Below are 12,262 nucleotides of genomic sequence, written 5' to 3'. Positions count from 1 at the left end.
CACCACCACGATCTGATAAGATAACAAATATAGGTGGCTGCAGGGAAGTCAGACAATGAAGTCAACGACAGCAACGGAACTGCCATAAACAAGCTGTCGCAAACTAGCTGTCGGTTTACCTTCAGTTTTCCTCCTCTCTATTCAAGTTCAAAGGGGATTTACAGATCGAAGCGCCCAACACCTCACCTCTAAGCAAGATGCAGCTCCCCACGACCATCCACGCCCCGCCATCCCTCGACTCCTTCACCCCGCTCACCGAACACCAATCAACCACCCCGAGCACCTTTTTCAGCGAAACACCCGTCCTCCACTACCACGGCCCGAATGCGCGCGCTCTAATTGCGCCCGAGCATCTGTCCGCTCTCCCAATATTCACCTCGGCGCAAAACAGCGTGGAAACCAATGCGCAGGCAGCCGCCAACGGAGATAAAGCCGAGGAGAATACCAATGGCGATGCGGCAACCCAACCTGCAGCCCAAAAGGTATTCCCGGTAGATATCTACGTCAGCAGCTCGTAAGACCCCTTTCTACCACTGCAGGAATCATAGCAAATCTAACATCCCTAGAAACCTCACCCTCTTCTCCGCAGCCACCTCCACCGGCGTCGAAATCCCATACCAATCCATAACCCTCCACGCCATCCAGCGCCTCCCATCCCCCACCCCCGAAGCCGACGGCGAGACAGTGCAGGGCCTCTACATGCAGCTTGATCTCGCGCCGCCGAATGACGAGGACGAGATGATGGACCCAGTCGAGCTGATCCTCCTTCCCCCGACCCAAGCGCAGCCCACCACGACTGAAGAGCCCATCAAGACCCTCTTCGCCGCCGTATCAGCTTGCTCGAATCTACACCCCGACGCCGCGGACTCAGACGAGGAGATGGGAGAAACGGACCGTATCGTCTTCGAGGGCTCAGTCGGATACGAGGGTATTAGCGGGCTACCAGGAGTGGTCAGTCTGCCTGGTGATGAGGGGCTACCACCACCATTCCCAGGGAGTGGGGGTTGGATCACGGCTGAGAATGTGGGAGATTTCTTCACGCCTGAAGGAGAGTGGATCGGCCGTGATGGAGACAAGGAGGAGGGGGAGGAGAATGCGGATGGAAAGAGGGAGAATGGCAGGAGTGAGGAAGGTGATGATCAGGGGGCGAAGAGGGCGAGGGTTGAATAAGAGGTGTTGGTTCTGCTGAAATAGTGAGCAACTGGGGTGAAAAGTTAGGATATAGCATGTTGTGGCGTAATGGTTGGGGCAATAGAAGCAGCAGGAGCGACCACACAAACGCTCCTTCCACAAATATGGAAAGGCAAAAGTAGCAGGAGCGATCTGGGGAATGCTCCTGCCGCCACCAAGCATCAATGCACCCATAGCTCCTTCCCACCGATAGCTCTTTCCCTCTGGTGGCTATTTCGCGGCTGATAGCTTCTTCCCGGCTGTACTATTTAATGGTATTACAGTCTGTGATCTTCAGGTGTGGATTATTTGTAGCACCTCCTGCCTATATCGCCCTACTATGCGTGACTTTTCCCATCCTGTACCCCGTATCCTACGCCATGAATCACGATCCCGCCTGCCATTACAACCCGAAAGCACCAATCCAAGCTTCTCCCCACCACCCCTACGCCACCCCACCCACCTCCTCCATCCCCTCCGGCACAGGCCCCCTAATCCTCCTCCCCCAAAACCTCATCAACGCCATCATCTCCCCTCTACTCCTCGGCATCCCATCTCCCCCCCTCTCCCACTTCACATACTCCACCGCCCCAAACCTCTCCTTGACCTCCCTCACCACCCCCGCCGTAACCACCGTCCCACTACTCCCCCCACACACCAACACCGGCGTCCTCGCCTTCCCCTCCCCGACGACAAGCGAACTCACATACCCCCTAACCCCCCCCATCGCACTCTTCGACCCCGCAATCCCACTCCCCACCACTATCACCCCCCCAAACTCAACACCAGGCCACGCCTCCACCACAGCTAACGCAACCATCCCTCCCTGCCCATAACCCAAGAAATGCACATCCCGCGCCACAAACCCACACTCACCCATCAACACCCCCAGTAACTCCCCCAACGGCCTCGCAGCCGTCGAAAACCCAGCATCGAAATCCAAAGCCCCCGTCCGCGAATCCAGCGACAGGTCATCGCCCCAGTGAAAGCCCGTCTCGTCTGTCCCAGTCATGAGAGCGGGGATAGGCGACGGCGCACGCAGTGATATGCATGCCGTATGTGGCAGAGAGAGCTGGGAAGCGAGATTGTGGAAAGGGGCGTTTGTGTCGCCCAGGCCGTGGAGAAGGATGAGGACTGAGCGTGGCGGGGTGGTGGGGGTCGGTGGCGGGGTGATGAGGATGGATGATGCGAGGGAAGGGTGGGAGGCGAAGTGGGAGGGTGTTGGGAGGGCCGGCATGTTGATTTTTGTGTCTCTCTGAGCTTCTGAGTGAGCTGAGATGGGAGTTGATGAAAGATGGTGAGTTGGGAGGGATGGCACGTGATATCAAAATCAGATATGTGTAACACGTGATTTTCAATCGTGGGGTTATATATATCACGTGACATGATCAGTTGAAGCTATTTATATCACGTGATCGTCTATACTAAGCAATGCTAAGCTTTAGCCAAGAAATCTGCCGAGGCGGCCCTTTGTTGCTTGGCTTGTGGCCGGTCAGCGTAGAATGTGGAATGACTGGGTATAATACAGCATGATAGCGGGGTAGATGGAGCACATGGAGCACATGGAGCACAGTTGCGCAGATCGATTTAGATCATCGAAGAGACAATATCTATCTCTACGGAGTTTAAGTGCTATTTATTCTCATATTCTGTCTATTATATCCTAGTTTATAGAGAGGCTTCTAGTGTATTATATATGCCATATTATACCCCTACAAACCCGCAGAGAATGCACCCCTCGCTGACTCGATGTTGCGTGTTTTCAGCTGTCCTACCCGCCCGTTGTTTGGCCCTGTTGGACGACTGGTTGGACTATCGAAGATCCACACGCTATTTATTGCATTGACCGCTCTAAATAGACAAACCGACAAACAGGATTATCCCCCTTCTTCTTCCCGTTTCCCTAGTTTCAGCTGTCGAGGGGCACGAAGGGGGACGGTAAGCTAGCATAATGAAGTATCGAATACCGAAGACCAGACATAACTGACGTGCTACGTAGTTGTACATTATACCTCAACCTCCTCAACCCCCCCCCCCCCTTCAATGGTTAGCTAATAGCCGCTGCACGGTGACTTAGGGATGGGGGTTGTCCTAATGGTCCTGATTCAATTCCCTCATTGGAAGCCACCTTCCGGCCGCTCTAACCGTGACGAATCCATGAATCCACCAGCCCAACCACTCGAAACGTGAATCAATCCACGCGTACTCACGGCGGCGGTGCTACTCGTATCCCCCTCCAGCTTACAGCTTAAATACCCTGCCTCACCCCGTTGCTCTCTGTCCTTCCTCTCTCCTCCCTCCTTCCCGTCAATTAGTTATCACCAGCTTCATATTTCACTTCAATTTCCAACTCTAATACCCAATACCCTTTTAAGAAACACTTCTCTTAAATCAACCGCAATCATGTTCGGATTCGGTGAGTCTCTAATCTAACCTCTCACTTCCTGAACCCGCCCTCCTACCCCTTCCCCCTCCATCCATGGCCACCCTCTAACACCTCCTAGGCGACGCCCACGACGACTACCAACAGGCCTACAACACTAACGACAACACTCCCAACGAGGCCAAGTTCTCCCACGAGGCCATCGCCGGTGCCGCCGCCTTCGCTGGCTTCAAGGGTAAGCTTCCCCCCCACCCCCCAAACCCCCACCCCCCCCCCCCCCAAACAAAGCTAACCCACCCCCCCAGCCTTCGAGGACAAGCAGCGCAAAGACGGCAAGCCCGTCTCCCACCAGTTCGCCAAGGAGCTCCTCGCCGGCCTCGCCGGTGCTGAGGTCGACCGCCTTGCCGAGACCAAGGGCATGGACTTCTACGACAAGGAGCGTGCCCAGCACCAGGCCAAGGAGAAGAGCCATGAGCTGTATGACCAGCACTACGGACAGCATGAGGATTATAACCCTCAGCAGAGGGATGCGCCGCAGGAGGTGCAGCAGTATGGGAGGTGGTAGATTGGCTGGGCTGGGCCTGGTTGGATCGAGGAGATAGGTAGTCATGAAATTGACATCCTTTGTGAACATGATTGATAGTTTGGAAATTTGTGTGTGATTGTGTTCCAGTGCTCTATTCAATGCCTAGAGCTAGACATGGTGCGTCCAACGCCGTCCTTGTGTTCGATACATACAGTGGCTTCACCTTCAAAGCTACGAAATCTATTCGGCCACACTGTCACCACCAGCAACAGCCTCCCCCTCCACCACAGCATGTCCATTCGTCTTCCCCTCCCCCTCTCCATTCTCCGCCGCCAAACTCGCCAGCCTCGCCTTCTCAGCCGCCTTCGCATCCCTCTTCAACTGCCTATTACTAACCTTCCCATTCTTCCCCACCTCCTCCTTCCCCTTTACCTCCGCCGCCCTCGCCGGCCACAGCACAGCAGCCCTCTCCTCATCCTCCTCGCTCCACTCCACCGGCAACACCGCAAACACCAAGTAACTCGTATGCGTCTTGACTTCCTGCTCAGTCTTATGTATCAGATTCCCCTCCTTGAACGCCTTCCGCTCTATCAAGCTCGCCACGATCGCCTCCCGCGAATTAGGCTGCACCTTCTTCCCCTTGCTGTTCTCGTTGCCTGACGACCCCGAACTCGCGCTCTTATCCACAGGCTCAGAGCCGTGGAAACTCCGGAACCGACCCTCGATCTCGCGGAGTCGTGCAAGCGCTTCGTCTACGCTGGCGGCTGTGTTCTGCATCCCGTGGACGGCTTGGCCGTGGACGATGCCGACGCGCTCTCGGCGGATTTCTACGCGCCGTTGCTGGACCTCCACCATTTGGATCTGTACCCATCCCAGTTGTCGCATACAGGATATGGTGCGCTGCACTTGCTCGATACACGGCGAGAAAGTGCAGATATGCACCGGGGCGTTCGGGTTCAGTGGCGACACAAACGGCTGTGGTGTCTCGCCCGCTGGCAAGGGTATAGATAGAGGCTGCTCGCGCCGCGAGAGATGCGGAAGCGCAAGCCACGGCGCCGGAAGATCGAGGAAGATAGCCTCAGCGCCAGGCGACTGATCCGCATTCTCACCCACCAAGAAGCCCTTCCCACACACATCACGGTGCGCGATCTCCACCACGCCCTCTAACCCATGGTCCGCAAGCTCAAGCACCAATTTCTCGTGCCGTTGCGCATGGAACTCGTAGCTGAATACTCTTCCGAGGTTTCTCTCCGGCGCATCAGTGGATGGGTACCCGCTATACACAGCCCTCGCAGAGGCATGCGTGAACGACCCGCTCCCCGCTCCAGCTTCTATGATCTTGCTCCCTGGCCGCGCGCGAATCCGATGCAGAATATATGCGTAGTCGGGTGTATACACGACCTGCGTCCTATGCGGCAATGCGCTCGTCCAGTTCTCCGGCGTCGGGGGAAGAAGATGCACAAATCCACTCGCAGCAGTAACTGCCTGCGTTGGCTCTGCGCGCGCCGGCTCATCGTCGTCTCCGCCATCCTCGCGCTTGCGCTTTGCCGGCCGGCGTCCGCGCGATCCAGTATCGACTTTCGAGGCGCGCACTTGGCTGCCCCAGGGGAGCGAGGTGAGTGTGCTGTGGGGGAAGGAGCCGAAGCGCGTGTTGATTACTTTGCCTTCCGAGTAGCCCTCGTCGTCGTCGTCACGCTCGCGGAGGATGGTGGGGACTTGATGGTCGCGGCGGAGGTAGACGATGGCGAGTTCGTCTGTTTTGGTGGCATCTCCGGGGTGGAGGAAGGGGGAGAGTTTCGTAGGCATCGTGGGTGGGATTGGCACTGCTGAGCTGTGCGTGGGGGATTGAGGTTTCGTTCTTGGATTCGTTCGGTGGTGAGATTGCCCGCATTATTTTTCTCGCGAGGCTGGACCCGCGAGGCTGAAAGACGCACGGACCGCAATGTGTGGTGCAACTGGCGACATTTCACCAGCCCTGGCCTCGTGCATGAGAGGAGGGGTGAGTCAAATCAATAGACAAGACAGGACGACGCGCTTATTATATTATATATATGCAACGCTGGTTGGGAGTATCATGAGCGGATATTTATGCTTCACTCTCTCTATTTCCGAACCTTTCGAGCCCGCGTCAGCCTGAATCCGCGCCCTACAATTTTTTCGAGATACCGCTTTCGGAGCGCAAGCACAAGCACATTTCACATCATGGATCAGTTGAAGGTCCATAATTCGCTCCAGCCTGGGCCGCCAGTGCCTTTCGTGCCGATCGAGAAGGGGAAGATCAGTTGGTATGTCTGCGGACCGACGGTCTACGATCACTCGCACTTGGGGCATGCGAGGAACTATGTCGCGACCGATATCATTCGGCGCATTCTGAGAGACTACTTTGGGTTCAAGATCAACTTTGTTATGAACATTACCGATGTCGATGATAAGGTGGGTTTGATATGCCCCCGTTTCTGTGGTTGTGTTGGCGCGTGGAGGACTAACTGAATGCCCCCAGATCATTCTAAGAGCACGCCGTTCGAAAATTCTCGAGCGTGAGAAGGCCAAGTCTCTCTCAGAGTCGGAAATCTCGAAGCTCGGACAAGAGGCATTCCAGGCATATGCCAAGGGAAACCTACCAGCGTTATTATCGAATGGCCAGGAGCTCACCCCCGAGAACTATGCCCAGCGACGCGATGATGTATATGCGAAGGTTCTTGCTGGGGGAACTCTCACCGGAGAGGGGAAGCCAGGAGACGACGAGGCGAAGATGAAGATGCACTTGAGCGCACTCACAGTTTCAGCGGAGGCTCTACAAAAGGGAGAGGTTTTTGGCGGCGCAGACGAGATCTTATTGCCATATCTAGATTCGATTTACAAGGAGAGCATTGACTCGAAGGAACACTCTATTTGGACCGATGTTACACAGTACTGGGAGAAGGATTTCATGGGCGACATGGAGGCGCTGAATGTTTTGGAACCAGACGTCATTACGAGGGTTACGGAATACGTACCGCAGATCGCTGATTTCGTCCAGAAGGTTATTGAGAAGGGATTCGCATACGAGTCTGAAGGGTCAGTGTACTTCGATATCGCGGCATTCGAGAAGGCTGGCAACTCTTACGCCCGCCTGAGACCAGATAGCAAGAATGACCAGGCATTAATTGCGGATGGCGAGGGATCGCTGTCGAAGAGCCTTGGTGGCAAGCGTGGCGCGGGCGACTTTGCGTTGTGGAAGCGCTCAAAGCCTGGAGAGCCCAGCTGGCCCAGCCCGTGGGGTGAGGGTCGTCCTGGATGGCACATTGAGTGCTCCGTCATGGCCTCTGATGTTCTTGGCTCGCAGATGGACATGCACGCCGGTGGTATCGATCTTGCCTTCCCGCATCACGATAACGAGTTGGCGCAGAGCGAGGCGTATTACTGCGAGCACGGTCAGCCGCATACTTGGGTCAACTATTTCCTGCACATGGGCCATCTGTCCATTGCTGGCTCGAAGATGTCGAAGTCTTTGAAGAACTTCCAGACTATTCAGGATGCGTTGAAGACTGGATATACTCCGAGAGCCATGCGTATTTTGTTCCTCATGGGCAGATGGAACGACGGCGTTGAAATCTCGCCGGATATGAGGACCCAAGGTGACGGATGGGAGACTTCGGTTAACAACTTCTTCACCACCACCAAGTCGCTGATTGCTGAGGCAAGCGGCAAAGAGCCGCTGGAAAACCTTTCCTTGGGAGATAGCGCTACATTGGATTCTGCTCTGGAAAAGGCACAATCAGAGATGCAGGCAGCCCTCGCAGACTCCTTCGACACGCCAAAGGCAATGCGCTTGATATACGAGGTTGTGAAGGAGGCGAACATATACGTCAACACCCACAAAGCCTCCGTTGATGTTCGCGAAGTCGAAAAGGTCGCTCGATGGGTGACTAAGATGGTCGGAATCTTTGGACTGGATGCCAATGCATCTCCACCCTACGATGGCCTAGGATGGGCCACCTCTGCGTCGGACAAGATTACCAACCCTACCGAAGCCATTGTCCCCTACTCTTCCGTCTATAATTGTGTCGTATCGGCGATTAAAGACCTCAAGATCGAGTCGGCCTCTTTGGACACCCTACTCGCCAACGACACCAACGCGGAGTTCACATCCGTCGTCTCCACTGGCGCAAACGACATCCAAACCCTCTCCCTCCCCTACCTCCGCGCCGTATCCCGCATTCGCGACGAACTACGCCGCGTCGCTCCCACAGCTGCGGCCAAGAAGGACATTCTCAAACTCTGCGACGAGATCCGCGACACCGATCTCACGAATCTGGGCGTGTACCTCGATGACAGGCCCGATGGGCAGCCATCGCTGATCAAGTTCGTGCCGAAAGAAGAGCTGCTCGCCCAACGCGAGGAGAAGGCAGCAAAGGAGAGAGAGAAGGCGGCACAGAAGGAGGCGGCGAAGATGTTGAGGGAGAAAGCTGAGGAGGAGAAAAAGAAGAAGGCTAGCGTTAGCCCGTACGAGATGTTCAAGGGAGACGAGAGGTTCAGCGCCTGGGATGCTGATGGACTGCCGACGAAGACGAAGGAGGGCGAGGATGTGCCGAAGAGCACGGGGAAGAAGCTGAAGAAGGACTGGGATAGACAAAAGAAGCTGTGGGAGGAGCATGGGGGGAAGAAGTAGGTTTAGACAGCAGTTGGTGGTCTGTAGGGCTGGTTGTGGATTAACGTAAGCATATTATGATTTATATATCTAACATATTTCTTCTTCATTGTGCACTGTATCTTGCGTTCTAGTAGTATTGTATTGTTCAAAGTTCCCATTCTCACCTCAACTGCCGATAATTGATAGTCAGAGTCAGGGCTCAACGATCTCTCAATGGCTCGGGCGGCCCCAGCCACCAGCCACCATCCACCAACCACGATAAGATAAGCCACAACAGGCACAACGGGTACCTTACCTGCCGCAGCACCTGCCTGACAAGGTCACACACCCACCCGGGCCACACAAGCGAACCCGCCATCTCGCGGTCAGTCACATCATCTCACTTCAGCTGTCTTCTTGCTCCTCACTGTCTCACTGTCCCTCACCAACTCTCTCTCTGACTCCCTCCTCTCATCAATCCTCATTATATCCTCTTATGTTTCCCAGATTCAACGACGCTGAAGATATCATGACCAGAAAACTTGTCTACGCTGCCGCCCCAGCTACAGCTCCAGCTCCAGCTCCAATGGCGACACAAGCTGCTCTACCGACTCGCCCACGAGCCCAAGGCCCAGGAAGCCCAGAGTCATACGCCGAACCATTTACCTCTTTCTTGACCGAGAACCCAACCGTATTCCACACTGTGGACTACTTCACAAAGAAGCTGACCGATGCGGGGTATTCCAAAGTACGGCATCTTCTCTCCGAATGGGCCCCGCAATGCTAATGCTGAACAGCTCTCGGAACGCTCGTCATGGTCATCCGAGATTAGGAAGGGAGGCAAATACTTCCTCGAGAGGAACGGAAGCAGCATAATAGCTTTTGCTATCGGTTCAGACTACAAGAGCGGCGATGGAGTGGCCATTATTGCCAGCCACATCGATGCTCTCACTGCAAGGCTAAAGCCAGTTTCGAAGAAGGACACAAAGGCTGGATACGAGCAGTTGGGTGTCGCACAGTATGCGGGTGCGTTGAACTCGACCTGGTGGGACCGTGACCTAGGTGTGGGCGGCAAGATCCTCGTCAAAGATCCGCAGACTGGGAAGGTGACGCCCAAGCTAGCCAAGCTCGACTACCCAAGTAAGTTGCCATTGGATCGTTGTATATACCTACATCAGCTAACACACCTCGTCCAGTTGCCCGTATCCCGACTCTTGCACCCCATTTCGGCTCCGGCATGACTGGCACCAACAACCGCGAAACCCAAGCTGTCCCGATCATTGGTGTTAACAACAGTGATTTATTCGGCACCAAGGAAGCGACTGCATCTGGCTCCTCAAACGGGGGAAATTACACCTTTGCGCCAACACAGCCTCCGGCATTGGTGTCTGCTATCGCCGCCGCGGCATCGGTTGACCCGAAGAACATTGTAAACTGGGAGCTTGAGCTCTTCGACACCCAACCAGCTCAACTCGGCGGCTTAAACAAGGACTTCATCTTTGGTGGCCGTATCGACGATAAGCTTTGCTCATGGTCTGCTATTGAGGGTTTACTCGCCGCACCGGAGGCGAAGTCTGCTATCAATCTCGTCGCTCTATTCGACGATGAGGAGATCGGCAGTCTGCTTCGCCAGGGTGCGAAGGGAAACTTCCTACCTAGCACAATTGAGAGGGTAAGCGAAGTTTTTGCCCCATTGGGCAATGATAGGGATGCCCTGAACCGTACTTACGCCAACTCGTTCATGGTAAGTGCGGACGTGACTCACGCCGTCAACCCCAACTTCCTCGGGGATTACCTCGACCAGCACGCGCCACGCCTGAACGTTGGTGTGGTTGTGTCTGGAGACAGCAACGGACATGTCACGACCGATGCGGTCAGCACTGCTTTCCTCCAGCGAGTCGCCGAGTTGTCAGACGCCAAGCTACAGGTCTTCCAGATCCGCAACGATAGCCGCTCAGGTGGCACTGTTGGCCCTATGCTTTCATCCGCTATGGGTGTGAGGGCCATCGATGCGGGAATACCGCAGCTGAGCATGCACAGCATTCGCGCAACGACTGGATCGAAGGATCCTGGACTCGGAGTTCAGCTGTTCCACGGCTTCTTCAAGCACTTTGAGACAGTGAACAGCGAGTTTGACTTTTAGGGTGCATCATAGGAGTTATTTGGCTGAAGATTTATTTATACATCAGATGGAGCCTGTTGAGGTACGGGTATGCGGTTCTAGATTTAGATATGTTAGAGTACCATATACAATCAATAGTTACCAGCAGCTGTCCTGTGCATTTTCAAATAGACACACGTGCAGTCAGGAGTATGATGGAAACGTGAACCTCAATATTCATTTGGTGTTGCTCTACTTGCCATTTCGGAGGCTTTCAACCTTAAATCCTAGCGTTGTTGATCGCTCGTCACAACGCTGGGGATTAGCATCTTGACAGATTGTACCCCGCAATTTATATGAAGCACGGCTAAAGTGCAACATCTCCGACTTGGCCAAAGGCCACTTTGATCTCTTTCGGAATTGGGACCTATATGTCCCGAAAAACTAATTGGGCTATGTTGAGTAGCTATCTATCTACGTGGCCAGAGCGGCCCTTGACTTATATTATGCTGTTTGTTCCCGCATTGTCACCGATGGCAGCTTCTTGTGCACCACGGCGTTGGTATTGAGCTCCACGACGGACATATCACCTCAGAAACAATTCCTACCACTGCAGCCATGCGATCAACCATCCCCTTCATCGCCACCCTCTCCATCCTCCTCCCTTCCGTCGCAGCCATCCCAACAAACACCCCCATCTACCTAGCCGACATCTTCCACCCCCCAACCCTCAACCTCCTCGCCTTCCTCCCCGGCGAGCTCCCCTGCGAATCCGCCCAACAAATCAAACAAGACACCCCCTTCAGCATCGGCGGCATCGACGGCATAGTGCTGAAATCGTACTGGACCACCAAGGCGACGCTGATGAGAGACGGCCGCGTCTTCGCGGATTGCGCTATTAGCCCGGAGTCGGTGGTGGTGGATGCGTGCCCGGTGGGGAGGAGGGAGAGGTTGACGGGGGTTGTGAAGAGGACGTGGAGTTGTTGGGTGGTGGGTGATGGGAAGGGGGGGGCGATGGGAGAGATACCAGTGGGAGAGGAGGGTGGTAGTGGAACCAAAGCTGGGCCGAATAGGCCATACTGGGAGAGCTAATGGCTTGGTTTGTTATAGGATGCTGGTGTGAAAGGGAAACTGAGCTGTATTTGTGTTATGTTGCCTTTATTCAAGGCTTGGGAATGAAGAATATATATATTCCTTCCTGTGTGTCCTTTCTAAACTTTGTACTTCACTTCATTGTCATAGAGACGATACTCGTGCTGCCTAGAAGTCTGTGGATGCATTGCGCATTTTTGCAATGTTGACTAGAAGCAAGCCGTTGGGATATAAAATTCAGTCTCGGGTTACAACTTCTGCATTGGAGTTTAACTAACAGTGATTCTGTTTGTGTTTTCCTTTGCATATCCTTTACTTACGTGAATTTACTCACTTGCGCATGCTTCTAATCAGACTGATAGCTAAATGATAAAGGAT

At 54.4% G+C, this 12,262-nt stretch overlaps 7 protein-coding genes across 7 annotated transcripts; 5 read left to right on the top strand and 2 right to left on the bottom strand.

The window, feature by feature from the left end:
• Positions 1-43: 43 nt before the first annotated feature.
• Positions 44-1,492, top strand: VE01_05286 (uncharacterized protein). The gene is made up of 2 exons (XM_018274751.2): positions 44-514; positions 567-1,492. The coding sequence occupies exons 1-2, from the start codon at positions 198-200 to the stop codon at positions 1,168-1,170; spliced, it is 921 nt and encodes a 306-aa protein (XP_018130280.1). The 5' UTR covers positions 44-197; the 3' UTR covers positions 1,171-1,492.
• VE01_05285 (uncharacterized protein) lies at positions 1,332-2,474 on the bottom strand. The gene has a single exon (XM_018274750.2). The coding sequence runs from the start codon at positions 2,405-2,407 to the stop codon at positions 1,616-1,618; it is 792 nt and encodes a 263-aa protein (XP_018130279.1). The 5' UTR covers positions 2,408-2,474; the 3' UTR covers positions 1,332-1,615.
• A 303-nt stretch (positions 2,475-2,777) lies between these two features.
• Positions 2,778-4,188, top strand: VE01_05284 (uncharacterized protein). The gene is made up of 4 exons (XM_018274749.2): positions 2,778-3,108; positions 3,170-3,586; positions 3,675-3,788; positions 3,859-4,188. The coding sequence occupies exons 2-4, from the start codon at positions 3,574-3,576 to the stop codon at positions 4,116-4,118; spliced, it is 387 nt and encodes a 128-aa protein (XP_018130278.1). The 5' UTR covers positions 2,778-3,108; positions 3,170-3,573; the 3' UTR covers positions 4,119-4,188.
• On the bottom strand, positions 4,108-6,100 carry TRM61 (tRNA (adenine-N(1)-)-methyltransferase catalytic subunit trm61). The gene has a single exon (XM_018274748.2). It carries the CDS (start codon positions 5,883-5,885, stop codon positions 4,320-4,322), a length of 1,566 nt encoding a protein of 521 aa, XP_018130277.1. The 5' UTR covers positions 5,886-6,100; the 3' UTR covers positions 4,108-4,319.
• On the top strand, positions 6,079-8,781 carry VE01_05282 (uncharacterized protein). The gene is made up of 2 exons (XM_018274747.2): positions 6,079-6,512; positions 6,580-8,781. The coding sequence occupies exons 1-2, from the start codon at positions 6,168-6,170 to the stop codon at positions 8,728-8,730; spliced, it is 2,496 nt and encodes an 831-aa protein (XP_018130276.2). The 5' UTR covers positions 6,079-6,167; the 3' UTR covers positions 8,731-8,781.
• A 160-nt stretch (positions 8,782-8,941) lies between these two features.
• On the top strand, positions 8,942-11,773 carry VE01_05281 (uncharacterized protein). The gene is made up of 3 exons (XM_018274746.2): positions 8,942-9,439; positions 9,489-9,831; positions 9,888-11,773. The coding sequence occupies exons 1-3, from the start codon at positions 9,188-9,190 to the stop codon at positions 10,832-10,834; spliced, it is 1,542 nt and encodes a 513-aa protein (XP_018130275.2). The 5' UTR covers positions 8,942-9,187; the 3' UTR covers positions 10,835-11,773.
• On the top strand, positions 11,411-12,240 carry VE01_05280 (uncharacterized protein; the record flags this gene model as incomplete). The annotated part of the gene is made up of 1 exon (XM_018274745.2): positions 11,411-12,240. One exon carries the CDS (start codon positions 11,411-11,413, stop codon positions 11,882-11,884), a length of 474 nt encoding a protein of 157 aa, XP_018130274.1. The 3' UTR covers positions 11,885-12,240.
• Positions 12,241-12,262: the final 22 nt, after the last annotated feature.

The sequence above is a fragment of the Pseudogymnoascus verrucosus genome (assembly GCF_001662655.1).
Source record: "Pseudogymnoascus verrucosus strain UAMH 10579 unplaced genomic scaffold scaffold_22, whole genome shotgun sequence".
NCBI lineage: Eukaryota > Fungi > Ascomycota > Leotiomycetes > Thelebolales > Thelebolaceae > Pseudogymnoascus > Pseudogymnoascus verrucosus.
The sequence above is the reverse complement of the archived record's forward strand: the minus strand, read 5'-3'. Positions and strand labels throughout refer to the sequence as shown.

Coding starts and splice junctions, on each gene's coding strand:
- TRM61 (XM_018274748.2), bottom strand. CDS start 5,885: ATGCCTACGAAACTCTCCCCCTTCCTCCACCCCGGAGATGCCACCAAA.
- VE01_05284 (XM_018274749.2), top strand. Junction 3,789..3,858: donor CGCCTTCGCTGGCTTCAAGG/GTAAGCTTCCCC, acceptor CCACCCCCCCAG/CCTTCGAGGACAAGCAGCGC.
- VE01_05285 (XM_018274750.2), bottom strand. CDS start 2,407: ATGCCGGCCCTCCCAACACCCTCCCACTTCGCCTCCCACCCTTCCCTC.
- VE01_05282 (XM_018274747.2), top strand. CDS start 6,168: ATGCTTCACTCTCTCTATTTCCGAACCTTTCGAGCCCGCGTCAGCCTG. Junction 6,513..6,579: donor TTACCGATGTCGATGATAAG/GTGGGTTTGATA, acceptor GAATGCCCCCAG/ATCATTCTAAGAGCACGCCG.
- VE01_05286 (XM_018274751.2), top strand. CDS start 198: ATGCAGCTCCCCACGACCATCCACGCCCCGCCATCCCTCGACTCCTTC. Junction 515..566: donor GATATCTACGTCAGCAGCTC/GTAAGACCCCTT, acceptor TAACATCCCTAG/AAACCTCACCCTCTTCTCCG.
- VE01_05281 (XM_018274746.2), top strand. CDS start 9,188: ATGTTTCCCAGATTCAACGACGCTGAAGATATCATGACCAGAAAACTT. Junction 9,440..9,488: donor CCGATGCGGGGTATTCCAAA/GTACGGCATCTT, acceptor AATGCTGAACAG/CTCTCGGAACGCTCGTCATG. Junction 9,832..9,887: donor AGCCAAGCTCGACTACCCAA/GTAAGTTGCCAT, acceptor CACCTCGTCCAG/TTGCCCGTATCCCGACTCTT.